This window comes from Nylanderia fulva, unplaced genomic scaffold (assembly GCF_048542155.1).
Source record: "Nylanderia fulva isolate GAGA-0341 unplaced genomic scaffold, ASM4854215v1 Scaffold19, whole genome shotgun sequence".
In the NCBI taxonomy this organism is placed as follows: Eukaryota; Metazoa; Arthropoda; class Insecta; order Hymenoptera; family Formicidae; genus Nylanderia; species Nylanderia fulva.
Genome location: NW_028190161.1, coordinates 2,829,336 through 2,851,857, shown reverse-complemented (window position 1 = coordinate 2,851,857; position 22,522 = coordinate 2,829,336). Strand labels below are relative to the sequence as shown.

Below are 22,522 nucleotides of genomic sequence, written 5' to 3'. Positions count from 1 at the left end.
TTTGTGATTTTTAAGGACTGTAAGAAGAATGAGACATTTATTTTTCAGGACTTTGAGCCATTTAAATACCTTTTATATTTTTGTACCATTGAAAACTCTTCACATTGCTGGAAAACAAAACGTACTTGAATCTGCGCCTTTTATCTATTTATAGCTTTTGAAAAGCTATTTCTTTTCTATATTTTTTCTATATATATATCTTTTTTATATTTTTTAAAAAGCTTTTAACATACGACTGTAATTAAATTCGTATCATTAATCATGGTGACAAAATTACCTAGCCGCTTCTTTAAGATTAATTAAATAAAAACAAAATTTTTTAAATTTAATATGGTCGTATACTTATTAAAGATAGAAAACCTCTAGAACAAACTTCCTGCATTTAAGACCCTGACGTAGGAGAGCAAAGGCAGATGTTAAGTTTCTTTCGTCATCTTTGTCGCACCCTTAAACGCGAAAAATAAATCCATGTATCGCAGCTGCTTGGAGAAAAAGTGAGAGAGGAAACATGTCATTGAGAAATTTTAGTACCGTTAAATGTTACCTACATCTTACTTAATTAAATCTTAACGCATGTATAATTTGTTTTAAATCTCATTTAAATTTAACAAGAATACGATCTTCAGTCTCACATACATCAGCTTTAAAATGTGAAATAATATTAAATAATCTTGGTCAAATTAATGATTTACTTTTTCTTGTTATTTTCACGTAATATAATTAATTTAATTATTCTTGACTGACTTTCAGCCATTATTTAATGTCGCTTTTATATCATCTTCTATCAGTATTTTATATCATCTTCTATCAGTATTTTATATCATCTTCTATCAGTAGCATGTATCAGTAGCCATGTAGCATTAAACTCTGCAAGGTTCTTTGACCTTAAGTGAGATTTAATACATTTTCTGCTCTATGCATTTTCGATTTTAATTTGCGTAACGAGAAAGATTCGTCACAAATATGAAAGAGATAAATTCGATAGGCTTTTCTCGATGAAAAATGTTATAATTCTTCGATATTTTTCATCGAATTGTGAAGTATCCAAAACAAATTCTATAGGGCGAGAGGTTCACCCTGAGAGGAGAGAGACGCGTTGAACTCCGCGATAAACTTCTCTCGGTCGTGTCTCAGCAGATGTACGAGCATTTGCCGCGGCAGCTGCTTCTCTCATCGCCGTAAACTTTGGATATCCACCCCGACTCTCCGTCTCGCATTGACCCTGAATATCCGCGGTCTCGGTAACCTAACGTGAACTGCAAAAGATCGCGACGGCGATTTCTGGATCGCGTCGATGTAAATTTCTCTCCGATCCAGCTCGAGAACCGAGCTCGTCCTCGGAAGGTGTAATCACACGAAAACCGGTTTCACGTGATTGAACCTCGAGCGAAAAGTCGATGGTCGGGGTATCGTTGTCACTAGCTATATCCCTGAGATACGTAAGGTAGGGAGAAGAAAACAACCTGGATCTGACTCAGGCTAAGGCATTCATTCGTTGGAAAGAAGAGGAAGGACTGACTTTTATTCGGTTGCTTTCGAACAGGGTTGTGTTTTGTAATTTATCACGTTCCTGAAATTTTATTCAAATGTGCTAATATGCCAATACAATCTGTATATTTATGCACATACGTTGTCAAAAATTATATGAAACATTTAATCAGTTTTAATCCCAATGTTTCATTCTATAATTCAGGAAATATAAATACATGTACAAAACATAACATGTAAAAAAATTTTGTAAAATTTATCAGTTTACTATTTGAATAAGCATATTTTTCAATAATTTTTCTATAAAAATATATCGAAATCTACCGACAGAAATCGAATATGAAATTAAAAAAAATTACTTATAAAAATACGACTTTGATCAAAATAGATTCATCAAATGTAGGCAATGTCCACGTAGCAATATATTCAGTATATTGTAATAAAATATTGCAGATATTTGCCAAGCGATCGTAAATAAGTATTATGACAAAGTTTCTTCATGGAGGAAGGATCTTGTAATCCTATGTCTGTCCCTGGCAAGCGACAGTGAGTGGGATAGAGCGACCTGGGCCCATTGGACCCTCGGCATTCACGTCTGTGGAGTCTTTCAGGGAGGGTAGCCGTGTATCCGTTGTGGAACAGGCTGGCTTGTGCCCGAGAATATATGCCGTCGAACAAACTCTTCTCGTACCAGATATCGGTGAAAGTCCGCAATGTTGCGTCGCGTCGTTCTCCGCGGCAAAAGTGCAACGGTGCGGTTGTGTATTCCTTTCAAATCTGAATTTCATTGACAAGTGCTCGTCCAAGTTCCACGTATTTTTTCCCCGTAAAATGATTACGCTGTTGAATCATCTACCTGTGTCGCCTGTGAGTCCCCGTCCAGATGGCGTGTTCGTTATTGCGTGAAAGCGTTGAGCGTTCATTTGAAAGCCGTAGGCATCGTCACCGCCCGTTGGATTACCTGACAAATTCTTCTCTACCTGAATTATCAAGCACTTATTAAACGACGTGAATATTTTTTTTTTTTTTTATAATAACACTCTTTCATTGATGTGTGTTCGGATTTCATCGTGCTGTGTTGTCTTCTTCGTTTTATTCGTTTAGATAAATTTGAAACGGAAAGAAGTGACGAATACAATTTTTCCAAGAGTATGATTTTTCCGAAAAATCGTCAGACGACTGGATCCTACGAAGAGCGAAACGTACTTTCCAGTTCCGGTGGGGTCGCCGGAAGTAACTGAGCGTGACGGTGACGGGGCTAACGGAAAAACGTGGGAACTCGCATCGCGCAGCACTCCATTACTGCAGTTGGTCCACACTAAACGAAGTTGTGGATAATCGCATTATACACTTTGCGACAAATGTTGCTCTATCGCGAGAAAACTTTGATCGCGAGCTACCATCGTGTTTAAGTCCTACCTCGCGGTACACACGAAGACGTAGAGCGCAGCACAAAAGAGCCGTACGAAAAAAAAGAAAGAGGAAAAAATTAACGGAAGAGATCAACTTGTTTGTTGTTGGAACGATGCCTCAATTGCCTCGTCGGAAGCACTCTACAGCTATGCAATTAGATGGGTAGGAAATTGTATCGATTAAACTGTAAAGGATTCACGATAAGGGAATTCGCAAGGGAGCGAGTCCATAAAATACACCGAAGTCTTCTTCCGCCGTGACCTTATTAATTAGCGCATTAAGGCAACGCGAAGTCAGTTTAATTGAATGCGCACGCGGTATCTCTCGAACTCCGTGAGGAAAGATCCAAACTGCAGGATTTAAATGCCAGATACTCGAAAGTTTAACGGAGTTAGTTCTAGTCTCAAATGAGTTTCCGATCGTCTAGATAAAATTTTCGTTTATTCAGTCGAAAAATTTGCAACGAGAAATTCGCATTAGAAGTATCTTAGAAGAAGATCACACGACACCAATTACAATTCAAGAAGAATAAAAAAAACGCAATTTGCGGGGAGCAAGAAGACTATACGATCGAAGTTCGCGATGATAGACATATTGAGGACGCACGCAATCATCGTTTATAAATAACAAACGGAAAAAGATCGCGTAAGGAAGCATCATCACACAAGACAAAGCTAACTGCATCGTAGCCTGGCGTGCAGTAAAATACGCGGTTTCCCGCTGTTTGTCCACAAAGGTGTTCTGCGGTATCTGCCTGCGAGCTGCAGGCTGAAAGGAGACGGAAGAGGCGAAGGTATTCGGGGAGAAGAAGGACTTAGTCCCGGGACCAGAAACGAAGAGAGCCTGATCGAAATCCCACTCTTCTCTAGGTAGAATCTGTGACGTCAGCCTGGAGCAAGTTGCATGACCAGTTTGCTGGTTAAAAAAAAAAAGGCAAAAGAGGCAGAAGAAAAGGAAGAAAAAAAGAGGAAGGAGAGCGGGAGAAATATAGGAGGAGGCAATAGTCTTCTCTCTCACATTCATCCGCGGTTGCGTTTTTACCGGTCGGTTTTACTCTGCAGCATCTCGCGCCGCCATGTCATCCGCGCACCACGACATCCATCAGCAGCAGTAACGCGTTTTCCCCTACTTCTCTCTTCTTTCTCTCTCTATCTGCCTTTTCGCGGCATCCATTCAGTGTGGCAGTTGTGCCGGACTAAAATTACCCCCGGTCGGCTTGATCGCTGGCGATCTAAGCGCAAGTGAAGTGCTCGACTCCAGCGTGGAACGTTTCGGAGCCTGTCGCGACGAGGAGGCGCATCTCTTGATGGCGGTTTGTGATGCATCAAATGTGTGAAACAGACGTCGCGTAACACCAGGGACCAGTGATATAATTGTTTTGTGATATGATCGAGAAGCTCTGCGCGCTCAGCATCGATCTTGATGAGGTGCACGTCATTCTGAATGGCTTGATGAATAATACAGGCATTCGGAGTCTATATAGCGGAGGTGAAAGAGACCGAAAGGTCATCCGTCGACAAATCGATGTATAGACTCGCGTAATACTTGAATCTTTCCTCATCAAAACCTCATCGAATCATTCGGGGATCTTGAAGAGAAACTTGGTCAATTTTTTCTCTCTCTCTCTTTCTCTTCCAATGTGTGAAAGATAAACGTAAAGATCACACTTGTATATCAGTGCGCATGGATGTCGTTGAATGATAGTTGGATACTGCGAATGGTTCACCAAAGGTACTTAAAATCGCCAACAGTTCATTGTATTTGGATACTTGACGCGAGTGATACTGTTCATCGTGAAAACATCGCTGCTCGAGAGAAATGGGAAACCACCCATCCGCCCACCAGCCACTCGAGAGGGCTACCAGCCATGCTGGAAATGGTCTTCGTCTCTCGGTACGTCGTTGGTGTTGTTTTTTACGTCAACAATAACGTTTACGGTTACTCGCGCATACTTCACAAATGTCTGCGATATGAGACGAAACTATCGTGCACGTCTACATACACATGTGACAGCTGCAACTATACAATATTGCTCTAACTTTACAATATTTCACTTAAATTGCATCAAGCTGCAAGATCATATTCATCGGTACCATCCCCTTCTGTCACAGTTTCTCGTCAAAAATTTCATAAATATGGAATTATTTAAAATCGAATATGAAAAACTAAGTGTAGGGATTTTCATTTAGTTCAAGTGCATTTTGATGCACTTTTAACTTGAGGGATTTAAATTTATCTAGCTTTAGCTTTATCAAAATATTCAATATTGGTAACTCAAAGCTTGTGAAAATAGTATTCAACCGATATTCAATCAAATTTGAATACAGAACAAATTATCTCAAAATTCAGAAAAAATACACTTCTAATATATCTTACAAAATAACCTGTATTCACTTAATTAAAGTGAAGGGACATTTATTTTCAAATTAGATCCTGTCGAATTTTTTGTGTGCGTTCTTCAAATGAAATTGGATCAAATACATTAATTCTGCAATTTGAATTTCTCTTTTTCTCAATGCCATTTTGCATATTCATAAAGAAAGAATAAAAATATTAGTTGAAAAACCATTATTACAAAGAACAGAGAGATAAAACATTTGTTAGTTATCTTTACATTAATATTACCAAAGAGAAATATACATTATGCATTTTTTCGTTTCTAATTCTAATTAAGCTAATCATAAAATCGACAAATAAATCATAAAAATATTTTTATATTCTTTAGATAATTAATTACTTTTTACGTATTTGTCAAAAATAAATAATTATAATATATTCTCTTTAATATTTCTTAAACTTGAAGGGTGTAAATTTATCTGACTTTAGTTTTATCGAAATATTTTCGATGAAATATGATTTCTAAAACTTTCACAATTTTGATTATCATGAATAAATCAAAGTATTTCTATATGTATAATCAAAATTCTAACGAGTAGTGTAATGCAGTATATCTTTGTTTTCACTTTTTTTACTTTGGTTTATTTATAATTGTAATTACGCTGTCATCGCGACAAAATCCAGTATATGAGTATTAATATGAATCGTAAAATTGCATGCTCATGACGTGACCATCAACGTTTTTCTTACAAGTGTTTTGTGAACAAGCATATGAAGGGACGATTTATTCCACGCTTCATAAAATCTGAGATTTGCAGCCGTCGGAAATGACGGTTTGCCCTTCTTATTGCTTCCATTTTTCACCCTTCATCGCGTCTCTCACGTCCGTATTTCTCATTTCATTCTCGCAATCTTCTACATACGGTAAATTAAACATTTGTTCATATACATATTTTTAAATATTAAAAATATTTGTTGCCTCCTCCTTTTGAATATTTAATACAACAATTTATTATATCTTGTTTTTAGACTATATATCACTATTTATGCCATAACTATATAAAGTATTCATTCATTCAAACAAAATAGAGATAAAAAAATTTAGATTATTTTTATTTTACAAAATATTATAAGATTGAGGCATTTTTCTATAGACCATTTGTTTTAATTTTAATGACATTATGTATTAAATTCATATTTTTTCTTGTTCCTTTTTGACAGAATGATTTTTTTTAGAAAATTAGATACTAAAAGTATAACTCGCAGAACTTTTATATAACTTGGTTAAAAATTGACGAAACTGGATATAGGTGGAATAAAATCGAATATTCGTTACTAATATTGCTGACTGCACATCTCAGATATTTCTGATAACGCGAAACTTCATTAATCAGGAGACGTGACGTCAATCGCACCGGTCGTAGCATGACTAATATATGTCGTTTTCCTTATGCTGGACGTTTCGTGTCATCGTGAACATTACAATCAGCTATCAGTGAGAATTCGATTTCCGTGACAATCGCGCATTCTCATGTGCTTAGAAATCCTGACGCGGATCCTTGGTGCTCGTCGAGACCGTCAATGCGCCATGTGAATTATATAAGCTCGCGTATCTCACTTTGTGGATTTCCATTTCATAGACGGGATGACGCACTTCATGCATGACGGTTTCTCAACAGCGAAAATGACGGTGCAACGAGGTGCGGTTGACGCTCGCGTTTCAATGACCTTTGCTGGTCGAGCACGTGTCACATTTGGCACGGCCAAAACGACATTTCGTTCATCGAATAGCATAATGTTCAATTTATCGTTGCGAAAAGCTTGCGTCCGCAACATGCCATGCATAGTAAGTGCATTAAAAATAAAATTTCGTAGCATCAAAAATTAATTACATATAAGTACCTACGTGTTACACGAGTAACTATTACACGAAACTTCAGGAAATAGAAGTATTCTATTAGGGATAGTTTAATAAGATTTAACATAAGTTTTCTTTTGACATAACATCATAATGAAAAGTAATTTAAATTTCCTCTTTCACTATATGCGATCTTTACTTTGATCTTCTTTTAAATACCTGCCAGTACTGCTTGTTTCATTATTTTATACACAGAGATATATTTAATTAATATTTAATTGTTTAATATTTTTTAAAGTATATCGTAATTTATTAAATATATTAATATTTATGTATTAATATTTATATATTTGACAAATTCATAATTTAATGTAATTTAAGAGGAAAGAATTTATAAAAGTATTTCAATATTAGAATAACGTTAAAAAATATTGACTTTTACACATCTAATTAATGTACAGTATTGCAAAATATTTATTTTGAGTGTGTAATAAAATGCGCAAAAAGAGTTTTTAAACTTCTATCTATAAAGTTACGTTAAATTAATTCTCTAGAAAATATTTACAGTAGAATTCAAGATATTATTAAAACCGTGTGAAAATATTCCATATAAGCCGCATTTCACTCCGAAATCATATACGCTGTTTATGAAACATGTATGCAGTTTGTAAAGTTGAGGAGAAAATTACACCCCTGTCACTTTGATGTAACGGGAAGATGATAAAACGTGAAACGAAAAAATTTGCGTCTATAATTCTGTATAAACAGAAAAAGGATGTGAGATTTATTAATGCCTATAAATTTTTTCTGGGTAAAAGAATTTTGCTATAAATTTATTTTGTCAAAAAGCAAGCGGTATTTATCATGGAGAATAAGCAAATAAACATCGGATTTTTGAGATAAATTTACCGAGACGTGTATTTTCTGCGAAACGAAAATGCTTCTGCTTTGCCGCTTCGTTGGTATTTAATCCCGCTAGGAGGCAAATGAAATAGTTTAAAATTAGCAAAACGATCATAGAAATGTCCGGATCTCGCACCAACATCTCTCTCTCTCTCTCTCTCTCTCTCTCTCTCGATTTCACCGTGCAGCCTAATTACATGATGTTCGTTACGCGCAAATTAGTAAAATTGCTCGATTACGTCGAGACGGCGAAAATTGCGTTTCCTACCAAATGGACTAGTGCAATATTCGATTTAATGTCGCGACGTCGAAGGATTCGTCCTCCATTTTCATGCTTCTACACATTTTATTCTATATACCTACTTGTTATACAATGCAAGCAATTTAGCGTGCAAAATAATTCAATTTCTTGAGACTAGCATAGGAAAATATGTGTGTATCTTTGTGTCATCATAGTCAGTTTAATAAAGATAGAAAAGAAATACTTGAACAAATCTAAACGTAGATCTGTACAAACACGTAGCGATTAGATATAAAGCTCTTCCATATGTCAATAATAAAACAATAACAACAGTTTCATCATTTGAAAGATTAAGGGCTGATTTTTCCAACTTCTCGGTAAGTTTTACCTGACAGATAGCATATTTTCGTCTCTTTCCAGATAAGTTCTAAAAAAAGAGACAAAGATATGCTACTTAATTGTCGGATAAAACTTACCAAGAGTTGGAACAACCGGCCCTAAAGAAACTCAGAATTTACGTTATTTCCAACGAAATAAATCACGTAGGTATATCTATGAATCATACATTTTCAAAATTGCAAGAAATCACATTTGACAAATTGGAAAATACAAGATTATATGGTCGTAGCAAAATCGAAAATTCAAAGACGCAATACTTGAATTTATTTCAACGGAGGAAACAGTTATGTACGCAAATGATGGAGATGCCTGGCCAATCGAAGCGGACGTATTACGAATTTATTAATTCGAGTCGCGTTACGCGACAAGTCGATACGCATAAATCTAATCTCCGCACACGCAAGCGTACACGCCCGCGATCACGCATACTTGGTTGATCCAATCGTATCGAGGGGATCGAACTCAAGGATAACTGGTGCTGTACGTAGTGCTCGTTTCGTGACGATGAAACGAAAGAGACTGAGAAAGCCTTTAAACGTTCGACTACTCTTAGAGGTGAACGAGCCGTGCTCTTCCAGGATTTTTAACTATCACCATTATTTATAAATAATCCAGAAATTCAATTTATCTCTGAAAAGATGTTCAACTTGATATGCAATTTTGCCGCGATTAATTTTTATTCTGAATCTTTCATGAAATTTACGTACGAGTTTGATATTAGATATATATATATATATACAGAAATATACGCGCATTGGGTATTTCAAAAAACATTTCCTGCAACTTCCTCATTCCCAGATATAAACGACGATTATTTTCTGCGCGCAATAGAAAAAATATTAAGGGTTAAATATTAAATATAAAGAATAGTAATTATTTAATAATAAAATAAAAAGCTCTTTTATATTATTTTAAAATAATTTTTAATCCTAATATTGTGTTTCTATTATATGCCTAAGTATTTTATTTTTTTAAATCGATCTCGATGAATAGACAACGTTTACTTACGCGTTGAATTAAAGATGACCGACCGTGCAAATTAAAAAATCGCACGTTGCATTCCTATGCACTTGGCATTTCCATGTCATACAAGCCGCGTCACATTGCGTGAAAGCCCACTCGTCACACACAGTCCAGTATGCAACCAGTTGAACTTTTTTGCGTGTATATACGTATCCGCCTTCGTTATTGCATGCGTAAACACCTGCCGCGGTGAAAGGACTCGGCTCAACGTGGATACATGAACCTGGGCGTAGTGCAAAGTCAAAGTATTTCGCGCACAACTTATTTTACTCAATTTCTCTTTCATTCATATCTCGCTATTCTTTTGGGCGGCTGCAGTATTCGAATTTCTTCGTATGGGGATCTTTTCGTCTTTTACATAAACTTCTCTCTTGCACCCTCTGCCTTCCACCTTCTCGACGTTATTTAATATAAGATATAGCCCCCTCGCGCGAGTACTTTGTAATCCTGGCTCCAGCTATTCATCACGTCAAACAATGCGGCTCCCATAATCAGACTACCTTCGGTCGCACGTAAACTTCAAATATTTCTCACCTAAGTTATCTGTGTTATCTGACACTTTCGAAAGAATCTCACCGGAAATGCATACAGCGTACGATCACACATGGCTAGCTTGCATCCTCGTATTATTTTTTAAACCGAGAAATTTTTGGAATTTTATTAGTCTTCATAAATTCAGATTTTTTAGTCCTGAACGCGAATTTATAAACTATGTATAACACATTGTATAGTACTAATAAATGTGACTAAAATACTATTACATATTACGCGAATTACATATTACTTCAAAATTTGCAATTTTCAACCTTTGTTGCAGCAAAATTCATATAGCAGTACGAAAATTAGCATTAATTGTTTTGTTTTAAAATAAAGTAAAACATACAATATTTATTTTAAATTTATATTTTTAAAATTATTTTTAGCTGAATTCTACTGTATTAGAAATAATTTGCGTGTTTCATGCAACTAGCTATGTATGCTCGAAATTGTGTAGTTCATAAAGTTTTTTATATGAAATAAAACTAATAAGACATCTAGCTAAACTAGATGACAAATTTAAATAATTACTGAAAATTAATCCCCGAAATTTTTTTCTATTCTCATAATCTGACTTCGAAAATAATATATCTTCTAATTTAATATAAATGTCTAATAGTATACATAATAAAATTCGAAATAAACACGATAAATTTATTAATGTGAGGCCGATGAGGCGTTACTAATTATATCAATGTATAACGATTCTTATTCCTAGCTTTTAAGGTCATCGAACCTTAATTCGAGCAACAAGACTGGATGAACTGCTTGTTTTTGCCAGCTTTTTCTAGCTCGTAACATCTTTCGATTGGTTAGAAGATTTTTGGCTTCAAGACGTTCTTAGCTCTGAAGAACAGACGCCAATTGGCTGTAACGAGTCGTGCCAAAAATTCACGCAGGCTTTTTTAGAACACAATCGTACATGAGACTATCCCAACGATGATTGTAGATGAGTTAATGTATTAGAAATAAGTCTGTTATATATAGAAATTTGAATCGCATACTATTTTCATTTGTTGTAATTGCATGAACGATAATTATAAAATGTTCTCTTTTTCTTCTCTCTTTCTCTCTATCTGTGTGTGTATGTATCTGGTTTCGTTTATCAGGTTTCTATATATAAATGCGAATTATTTTCTCTGATGATGCATTGCCGATCTTGCATATAATAATCACAAAATTAATTAAGAAATTCTGCAGTATATGTATTAAAGTTGCGCATTATCTTGCAATATGTTCACAATTATATAAAAAATAATAAATGGAGATTAATTATTTATATAAATATTATCTTTTAACAGAGATATGATTAATAAGAGTTTTAAAACTGTTTAAATTCTGACCTCTCTTTCTCTTTCTGTCTCTGTTTCTCTATCTCTCTTTACAATAGCGGAGACAAGAAGTTATTATGCAAGATTTACTTATCTATGGTTGCCATGTGCACGCTACTTGCACGTATAATATGCAGAGATGCATTCTTGGCCGCCATCTTTCCTTTCACACCTCAAGGTCTTATTCGTTGATTATCATATACAGGAGACACTTCTCCAGAAGATCTTCATCGACTATCTTGCTTGCATGTAAAATACATGCGCATTTCTACCGAAAAAAATGATTTCTTAATTTGTGCGTGCACTCTATTCAACTTTTTGCTTGAAAAATAGTACGTCATCGTTGGCCTTCTATCAAAAGCGGTTCGTGTTAATACGTTACACGATAAAATCAATAACGTTATATAGTTGCAAATTATGCCTACTACTTTTCTATTTTAATACTCTTTTCTTTATAATATAAACATAAATATAATTCTTCTTACAGTTTTTTTAAAGATGTTATATCCGTGGGTTTTATTCTTCCTGTGTAGAAAATATATTTTTACTCAAAGAAAACACATGTGAGAAAGAACTGATAGATTATAGATATATAGATAAAGTTATAACATATTTAAAAGACAAAAGAGCCTTGAACTTCTTGAATTTTCCAGATTCTCATACTCTTACTTAGTCATCAGTCTACTCTAACTGAAAATTCAAGGGAAAAGAAAGTTGCTTCACTCTCACGAAATATATTGAAAGAATACTAAACAACTCAAGACGATGAGTCATTCGTGTGTTTTCTTATATTTTTATTTGTCATGCCTTTCCACGATATCATCTTCGATATATATATATATCATATATCTGTTTCTTATTGATAATTATAAATAATCGAAATCCCTTAATCAACTTATTTATTATATTATTATGTAAATGAACTTATTATAAATATATTATTAACAGACGTAATTTTTTATAATTATTATATATTGTATGTAAAAAAGCAAATGTTGATGTAAAAAATTGTGTAAACTAATTGAAAAAGTAAAATACGATGAAAAATATTGCATAATTGAAATCTATCAGGAAAGAAGGTTAAAACACATTTATATTCTATGATGGAAAATATTCTTTGCTTCTAATAATATAATAATCAAGTTGTTTATGTGATAAAAAGAAATAATTATTCTTATTTCTTCTGTGAATTGGTTTATTGATGCAGAAAAAAAGAGAAAAACATATAAAAAGCAACTAACAAAAACGAGTTATTGGACAAGTTAACACGATTATTGCAAATCAAATAGCTATTACGTAGTTTAATATTTAATAAAACTTGGCAAAGTTGCTAATATTGTACAGTTTTTTTTCTCGAGGCAATCAATGCAACGAACTCTTTCAATAACTAATACGCGAAACTAGAAATAAATACTGACTGAGGTATTGATTTTTGCGACATCGTACACCGAATAATCTCACCGATTTTTGAATCACTATTTTCCGAATGTAACAATTACTTAAAACGATTTCACGTATCGATTCAGTATCAAGCTGGTTGTTTTTCACAGTTCTAGTTTATATATACTTAACTATTATGTTCCCACGGAATATTTATAATATCTCTCGTTGACCGCGCGGATATATCCACGTGCAGTAAAAGGAGACGCGATCAATAGATTTACAACGTAGGTTTTTATATTATAAAAAATAGAATATGAGTAGCTTTACATGATGCTCTTACTTTTAACATCCCAGCATCGTTGAGCATCAAATTTATCGAGCAATGCACACAATTTGCATTATAATTATGTGAAAATGAATAATTCGAGTCTTGTGTTCAATTTAACATTATATAATAAACTATTTAGCATGATATAACTATGATAAATAATTTATTAACATTATATAATAAATTGCTTATTATATAATAGTACAGTTATACTGTGATAAACAATGTATTACATAATGTTAACGTCTTTCTAACAATATTGTGCTATCTATGGAGCATTTGAAATACACCTTCTTTGTTCTATGTTAATGCTACTTAAAACAATGATGTAATTCCGTAATGTTTACATTCGAATCTATACAAGTCGCAAATAAAAAATATGTACAAACTCTCAACAATTTTAAAGTAAAATGAATAATAATAGCAAATGTCTATTTGAAAAAAAGGATATTATATATAGATTGTCATTCTCGGATAATCGTATTTTCAGATATAGACATCTCATTAGAGGATACTATAAAGAGTTATAAAAATTAAATTTCAACCTGTAAAAGGCTTCATTATTCCAGAAGATCGATGTTTTCATCTTTATAATAAATTATTCGAAAATGTATGTGAGATATTAAATAATTTGTTTCCATTGATAATAGGTAGGTACATGTTTCATCTGCTATCCGTATTTATGAGGCCATTAACACAATGTTCCCTGAATTATTGAACTGCTGTGGCGCAACGAGAAGGGAAGGAATGACTGTAGAAAAGCCGCATTCCCTCCATATCGCGCCAATTAAAAAGCAGTTACGCGTGCATTCGAACGCGTCGCCGCAGTCAAATTAAATCTGCGCAGAGCGTTGTAACAGTCGCAGACTAATTTGCTCGATCAAAGCAGTTTAGCTCGGCAGTGCAGACAGTCGTATTGTTCGCTCGGCACGATCGGCCGTCGTTTGCTAAAGATACACGATATAGGGAACACGAACTCGCATAGGAAAGATTCGCGTAGGCGGGATGAATAGAGCGACGTGGTACACGAGGAGCATGCGATCGTTTTTGTTGTATAGAGCGTGCATAGGTAAGCCTATTATATCGTGCTAAGTAAACAGTCCTGCTAATCCGATTGCGTCGAGAGCGTTTACTTTCGCACGTTTTAGCCATTAGTCGGTCATCGTGCGATAATCGAAGGCCGTGCGGTATCGTTCGATCGGAGGGTCCCGATTATTTTCGTTCAACCATATTATTCTAATCGAGCACGCGATACCCAGATGCGATCGTTTCCACGGAGAAGTGTCGCCTCGTAAAAAAAAAAAAAAAAATTGGGATGCAGCTACTCGTGCGCAATAATGCTGCACTCTGTTCCCTCGATAGTCCTTCACGAGCGACACGTGACACGCGATTTCAAACCTATCAATGTGTTCTTCATAGGTCGCGCTTTAATGCACCTTTGTTAATGCCTTTTAATGCGAGAAAATGTTTTTTCATTTAATTTGCGATAATAATATCTGCTTTATTAATGATTCATGAGTCATTAACTTTGTGATCTCTATCTATACTTTCAACAATTGTTTCGCTTATCTCATTTACATTGAAAGAATCGAAACATCTTAAATCAGAAAAATATAAGACTGATGAAAGATTTGAAAAACATAATTGACACATTATACTGTATTTTGCATTTTCATATTAATTTAAATTTTAGAAATAATGTGCGTGAAAAATTTCCAACTTATCTTTTCTTTAAATGCTCCATATTATCTCTTCGATCGATAAGAACAGATATGTGTTAATAGAAAAGCACGAGAAAAATAATTTATAGAATTAATATAGGATATTTACAGATTTCTCTAGTTTCTTGTCATCGACTTTGTTCTACTTACCTTATATCGCAGTTCTTTCAGTTCTGTTTCGATTCAGGCTTGCACGATTGCAATATGCAGTCGTGAGGTGAAAGTGACTTTTACGAGCCAATCATACCCTTTATAGAAGATGCTTGCGTATACGTCTGGCCTTGATCCTAAAATAATAGTCATTACTACGGATTATTGCGTGTCGAATGTCACTTTAACCTCTTTTTTTTTTAACACTCGTGCTAAATTGCTAATTAGTTACGTGCCTCGTGCAACAGAAAATGACGTTAAACTTTATTTAGATTTTTATAATTCAATAGTACAGGTATCTAATAGAACTACGAATGTATTTCCTTCTTGATGACTAGAAATTTAAATAGAACAAATTTAAAATACATTAGAAACTGTCCCATGTCACATACATTCAAAAGAAGTTATTTATGGAGATGTAATCGCAGGGGATACATTTAGAGGATCTTGTCGATATAAATTATCTAGGGCACTGTATAAAATTAGGTGTCAATGTGCTCTCATATTTTAAGAGTGAGATAACATAGTGAATTTTCGGTTGTCGAGTCACGTAAGGCCACAAATTTTAACAAGATATATGTATATGTATCTTTAAATTCTTATCTTATTAAACTCACATTATTTAATAAAATAGAAAAAAATATATAAGAGCAAATATGTATCTTATTTCTATTTTATTAAATATTTTGAGTTTAATTTACAATACGTAACCTCTTCAATTAGCTCTTCAATTAGTTATACATATATGAATTAATTTGAATATATATTAATTTAATAAATCATATCTTTCAAATCAATCATTTCATTTTACATATTTTTTTATCTTATCTCTAACTTTTTAACAATAATACAAAATTTTTAATTTGATGTAATATTAAATATCGGTATTTCTAAATTTGTAAGATATTTTTTTGCGAATTCCATAAAAAAATAGTTAGCTTTTTGGTTATCAGTATAAAATGAGAAATTTAACGGAACGTACTAACAATTTTAATAAAACATACAGCGACATTGTTTGCTATATATATATTTCTAGATTTTTCATGAATATATTCAGATAAAATCACAACATGAGAGATTTGTAAAAATTAACGAGTTTATAAACCTTGTGTATGTGTGTGTGTGTGCGTACGCGTTCTATATAATACACGAATTTGTTGTTCGCGTTTATTATTAAATTATCTGATCGAATCAAACTAACTCGATAAAGTTCTAATTACATTCGACTGTAACAAGTAACCACGGTCATATACGCACAACTATATTTAATGGATATCTGAACATCAATCGCAAACTTTCAAAATATCTATACACGTCGCGTGATGTGTACGATGTCATTCATGTGATTTTATCTATATAATTAATGTAAGTGAAATATGTGTACTAGAAATACGGTTAAAATTCTCTCTGTATTAGCAGATTTATTCTTACGATTAGCTTTTTAAATTCTTTATTAAGAGTTTAAATTCTTTAACGAACTTGGAAATCGATGCTTTTCGTTACAGACATTTTATAAATGTAGCAATTCTAATTTAATATTAAAAATAAAAGCGTTTTTAAAAAGTAATTTCAAAAAATATAAATATATAAATCTTTACATATGCGTTAATTTAATACGGATTGCAATATATATTTTTTTGAAATTGTAAAAATGTAATCAAAATTTTATCAAAATTAAATAAAATTGACATTAATATATTCGCGTCTGACTCGTTTAAGTTTAAATGTATATTTTATATTGAGAGTTTAAAGTTTTAATTTGTTTATATTGAAAGTCTAAAGTTAAATAATTGTGACAGATGACTCCAACGCAATTTTTTCTAAAAAAATTTATATCAAATTTGTCAAAGAAAGTATTGCTAAAGAAAAAAATATGATAACGTTTACTGATAACTGCATTAAATTCGAAAATTAATTTTGAACATTGTCATTTATATATTTAATATAGATATGATTCTGTTAGAATAGAGGCAGTGATTGGTGATTGTTAGACATTCATTATTTAGAATATGAATGTGAGTGGCAAGCTAAATGAATTAATTAACATTCTCATTATTCGAAATCATCACAGGAACATTACTCATCAATTACGTTACAAATTGCGACAAGTAGACAATTGAGCTAATTGTAGATCAATGTTAGTCCGCAAAGTTTCTAGACAAAGAGTTTGCAAATCTAAAAGAATAAAATTAATTAATTCGATATAAGTACAAAATTACTAAAGTACTCTGTTCTCGCAATAGCGATAAAAGCAAAATTGTGATAATCCCTGTCATTCTCGACGATACTGCAAAATTTTGTTTATTAAAAAATGGAAAAATATAATATTATATTAGACGTAGCATTTTAAAATTACACTACATAAAAAAATTTCTAATGAGCTTTATTTTAATTATTGTACTTAGTGAGAAAATGAAAAAAAGTCACGATATATATATGATATTCGATCAAATGACGCAACACCGAGCAATTAACCTCGCGAAATCTGACAGTAAAATGAAGAGCACGACGGAAGGAAACGTCGATGATGGTGAAAGGGAGAAACACGGAGCACGAGCGATAAAGGTCTTCTTAACGCGTCTCCGCTCTCGATCCGTCGACCAGCTCTTAGGGGTGCCGTCGATTCGAAGGGTAGATCCGCGGTCGGTATTAGGGGAGACTCGATATATATATATATATATATATATATATATATATATATATATAAAGGAGGGTTCCGATATAAAGGATTCGTGTTGGGAACGGGTCTCAAGATTCGATCACAGGGCTTTGTCGAGGTTGGCGACTCGGCGCAACCGTTGCCAGACACTGGCCGTTTTCGGACATTTTCTCAAGCCCGGGGTCTTAACGATTCATTGGGAGGATCCTAGCCGCGTCCTTTGAGAATTTACTCCTGGCTTTGCCTTGACTGATTACCGTATTGATTCTTATTGAACTCTTATCAGCAGACAATTGCGGACTAACAGAGATGTCTTTCCTAGTTTTTATGATATTATTGCCTTGATTCCGTTTTAGGATTTTCCCGACTTGACCTTTGTTAATTTTCTGCTACACTGACATGCATACATAATATCACCGATATTATTAAACATCAAATTAAATGCGTCTTTCTCCAAAGCAATTTTTAATAATCACATACATATTTATATATCACACAAATTAAATTATTCTAAAAATAAATATCAAGAAAATTAAGAAAGTGTTTTAGATATGTGTATGAGATTAAATTACAATATATTCTTTACTATAAAAAAAAATATATTTTTGATATTAAAGATTAGACAAGAAAATTAAATCAATGAATGATTCGATTTTTTTAATGTCTCTCATTTTTTTCTTTTTTGTCTCTTTTATTTTTATATTTATAATTAAAGGATGATTAAAATTTTATATTTATAAGAATCTCTTCTTTCTCTCCTTACATTTTCGTTATCAGATTATGATATACGTGATTGAATTCTGTGCCGAGATAAATGACTATATGCTTATTCGAATGGATGGTTTTCTCTATATTCGAAGGAAAGCCCTTCGCGATAATGTCGCTTGAACGTTTGCCTGAATTGCAGAAAATAAATCGTATTTTTTTGTTCCGTTATAGAAGCGCGAGAGATCGCCGGGAAAAAGAATGGATCGGCTTCGACGGAGCTTCCGGGACAGCTTCCGTCGACGGAAAGAGTCTCACGTACCCGAGTCCAGCAAGCCCCATCAATGGCAAGCTGATGAAAGTGCAGTACGTTCAGCCACGTGCGCTTTTCACGTCAAGGTAAGCATAAAAGTTTAACGATACATTAGATATGTAAATTAAATGACCAATCCGAGACGTACCGAAATTATTAAGATGACTATTCGGACTTGGCCTAATTAAACCTGTCTTAGACATTACTTTAGACATACTGCTGATGTAGATCAATTTTCAAATTAATGTTGACAGAAAATTATTTACACACATTACTTCAAATACTTTTATATAATTATATATTACTTTGAATAATTAATTTTGGTTGGAATAATTGAAATTTCCGTTATTGATTTCTTCTGCTAAACGTCAAAAATAAATATAATTTATTTATTATTAGAGAAATATAAATTGGCCTATTTAAATTTTTAATGAATGGTTAATTAAACTATTTATATTTATAGTACCTGGGATGCGTAGAGGTATTCGAATCGAGGGGTATGCAGGTTTGCGAGGAAGCTCTTAAAGTTCTCCGAGTAAGTATTACACATTTTTTTTAAATCAATACGATTTCTCAGAAAATATATAAACTAAAAAAATTAATTTTTCGAAACTACCAATTTTCGTCTTTTATCTTCATATTTATTAACGAAAAATTTTTTTAAATATAAAATAATTCTGAAAGCAATCAGATAATTTTTTATAAAACTTCTTTCTTTTCATTTTGAATATTTAAGGGGATTCCAGCTGAGAAACTCAAGCTTTGCGAAAGTTAGGCGCGTCACACTCTCCCAAGTCTTTCGCCTTGATTATATTTAGCACGGCTCACATATAAAGACTCGACATTGACACTAAAGAAGTCTAAAAATAAGTCGGTGGTTTAAAGGTCAGAGAGCAAATCGAGCACTCTTAGTGATTCCACATAAAATTTTCAGAATTCGAGACGAAGACCGGTGCGGGCGATACTTCATGTATCCGGTGACGGACTACGCGTTGTCGAGGACGAAACAAAGGGACTAATTGTCGATCAGACGATTGAAAAGGTTTCATTCTGTGCACCTGACAGAAATCACGAGAAGGGATTCAGTTACATCTGCAGGGATGGCACAACGAGACGATGGATGTGTCATGGATTTTTAGCGTTGAAAGAATCGGTAAATCAGCTATATGATCAATGCATTAATGTATCAAAATTATGAGAATATACATAGCTTTAAATAACTTAATAGTATAATTTAAATGAAGAGAAACACATTATTGAGAAATATGTCGAAAATAAATTACTGCAATATTGCATATAATTTTTAAGAATTATAAAATATTTTTATATATTGCAAAACGGTCGTACATTTCACTATTAATTGAGATTTGTATTGTATTGTATTGTACAGTGTAAGTCATATTACATAATATGCATTTTTCTGTTTTGCCTAAAATAAAATATAAATGACATATTAATTTTTAAAAGATTCTATTGTAATTATAGAAGATATTGATTCCTAAGATTAATTCCAAGATTCTCTTTATGGATTTATCTTTTATATATTATTTAGGGGGAAAGATTGAGTCACGCAGTGGGTTGCGCCTTTGCTGCATGTCTGGAAAGGAAACAGCGACGGGATAAAGAATGCGGAGTTACAATGACATTCGATTCAAAGACTTCCACCTTTACGAGAAGCGGCAGCTTCCGGCAACCTAGTCTCACGGAACGGTTGCAGGAATCACGCGATCGTGCAGTAGGTGAGTCGTAATATAGATTATTAATTTCTATTTTCATAATTATAATTACAAGCCAATGCATATAAAAATTAAAACAATTTAGGAGAGAAGATTACAAATATCTTCCATAAATATTGAAAATGTATCATAAGTCGTGCTTGAAAGATAACAAATGGAAGATATTCGTAAAAATATAATTAAATATATTTATCACGAATATATATTTTGGCTTGAATGTTATATTACGTCTATATATATTGCACAAAATTTCTCATCCTTTATTAATATTTATTGATTTCTATTTTATTATACCTCAAATGTATTTATGTTTTAGATGTTCCTCCAGTTAAACAGGTGTACAATCCCTTTGCAATCGAGAGGCCGCACGCCACTCCGTCTATGCTAGAACGACAGGGTTCTTTTCGAGGTTTCACGCAGCTCAATCAAGCATCCCCATTTAAAAGGCAGCTCAGTCTACGAGTCAATGATCTTCCTAGTAATCTCGAACGCACACGTAGTCACAGTCTCGAGCCAACGGACTTGTCGCGAATGCCGTCAGCTCTTTCGCACATCGTACCTTTAAAGCCGCCAGGTGAGTGTGTACCTTATTTCGTCTTGTTTACATTCATAATCTTATCAAGACAATTATTGATGAATGAGCGAATTCATTATGGATGAATGAGCGAATTAGCTTCATTAAATAAAATGTGATTAATGTGACCATATGTGCTATTAATTTAAATCGATCTGATTGCTGAATAACGATGTGCTTCCCTGTTTTTTACAATAGAGTTCGAAGGATATGACGAAGGTCATTACTCCTTATTCTGTTAATCCCCCATTGTTGCCTGCTCTTCGATGTATCCTTAAACGTGCTCGTTTTTCCGTACACATGGTACAATTGCGTTAACAGACAGAAACAGATTTCACGACACTAGTAGCGTGAGCTCACGTGTAGCTAGAATTCTCGTAATCTAATTTCCTTGTTTTTTCCCGCGTGATTTTGCTCGTGCTTGAAAGAAAAAACATTCAATATCGTTGTTATATGCTCCCTCACTTTATACTTATCCGATACACGTATTTATACATCCCGTAGCATGTCTTTTGTACCATATGCATCCCAGCACCACGTTGTGACATGCAGATTGCGATGAAATATTTCGTCAAACGTGATCTCTTCTGTTTCTCCGCAGTGAGTCCAATACCAGAAATATCTCCCGGTGGTCAGGACAGCGTCTCTGCAATGTGTCAGCAGCTTTCTCGAGGGCTTTCTCTGCTCTCGAGCAGCGACGACTTTGGACCAATGCCGTCCCTTGCCGCGAGCTCCATCGCTAAACAACTTTTCACGAGCACCATCACTAACTCTCCTCCAGGTACTTTCCAGGAAAGATCAATGAAAGTTACTAATTTCCCTTTTCGTTCCGATCAATCGCGATGGTCGATGGTGCGTTAAAAGAATCGTAACTTTTCTTTATAACTTCTTCGTAACTTTGTTCGTAATTTTCACATGGCGATCCTTTTCAGTAACGAGTAGCAGCTCATTGGACGAGATGAAACTGCAGAATGGTCCCAGCATCAATAATAACAACAACGATAATAACAAGAGCGACGAGCTCGGCGGTCTGAATCACGTCGGGCCCAGTTGGCAAGAGTCGGCATCCCCCGTTCTCGCGTCAAACCACAGGCTCACGCCTCTTCTTAAGACAAGCAACTTGAGTCCTGTTCTTCCAAGGACGAACGCGCCTACTCCGGTCATTATGAGCACACCGGCACCGTCGACAGCAAGCCCCGCTTTTAGCACAGCTTCTACGTCCTCTTTGGGAAATACGTCTACGTCGGCTGTGAACAGATCGCCGATACCAATAAGTTCGGCGATGACACCGAAAACAAGTTCTCCCAGCGCCAGCGTAGCGTCCGTCTCCTCGGCATTATCCATCTCGACAGACGTCGGCCAAGTTTCATCGGCAACCAGTGTTCCGACAGCTTTAGTAAGTTGAACATTTATGAACAAGTTT

At 34.1% G+C, this 22,522-nt stretch overlaps 1 protein-coding gene across 6 annotated transcripts in view; it reads left to right on the top strand.

Moving 5' to 3' along the window:
* numb (NUMB endocytic adaptor protein) overlaps positions 1-22,522 on the top strand; it is a 59,606-nt gene that overhangs the window by 33,035 nt on the left and 4,049 nt on the right. For 3 of the 6 annotated variants that reach the window (XM_029309166.2, XM_029309165.2, XM_085481725.1), the window contains 8 exons: positions 18,711-18,875; positions 19,253-19,324; positions 19,724-19,942; positions 20,342-20,528; positions 20,842-21,099; positions 21,298-21,318; positions 21,701-21,880; positions 22,032-22,495. In XM_029309166.2, coding sequence (XP_029164999.1) covers positions 18,738-18,875; positions 19,253-19,324; positions 19,724-19,942; positions 20,342-20,528; positions 20,842-21,099; positions 21,298-21,318; positions 21,701-21,880; positions 22,032-22,495 — 1,539 coding nt within the window. In that variant the 5' untranslated portion in view covers positions 18,711-18,737. Of the gene's footprint in view, positions 1-4,662; positions 4,795-7,016; positions 7,085-18,710; positions 18,876-19,252; positions 19,325-19,723; positions 19,943-20,341; positions 20,529-20,841; positions 21,100-21,297; positions 21,319-21,700; positions 21,881-22,031; positions 22,496-22,522 lie in introns of those variants that run through there. The other 3 variants (XM_029309163.2, XM_029309161.2, XM_029309162.2) reach the window with 3 other exon arrangements.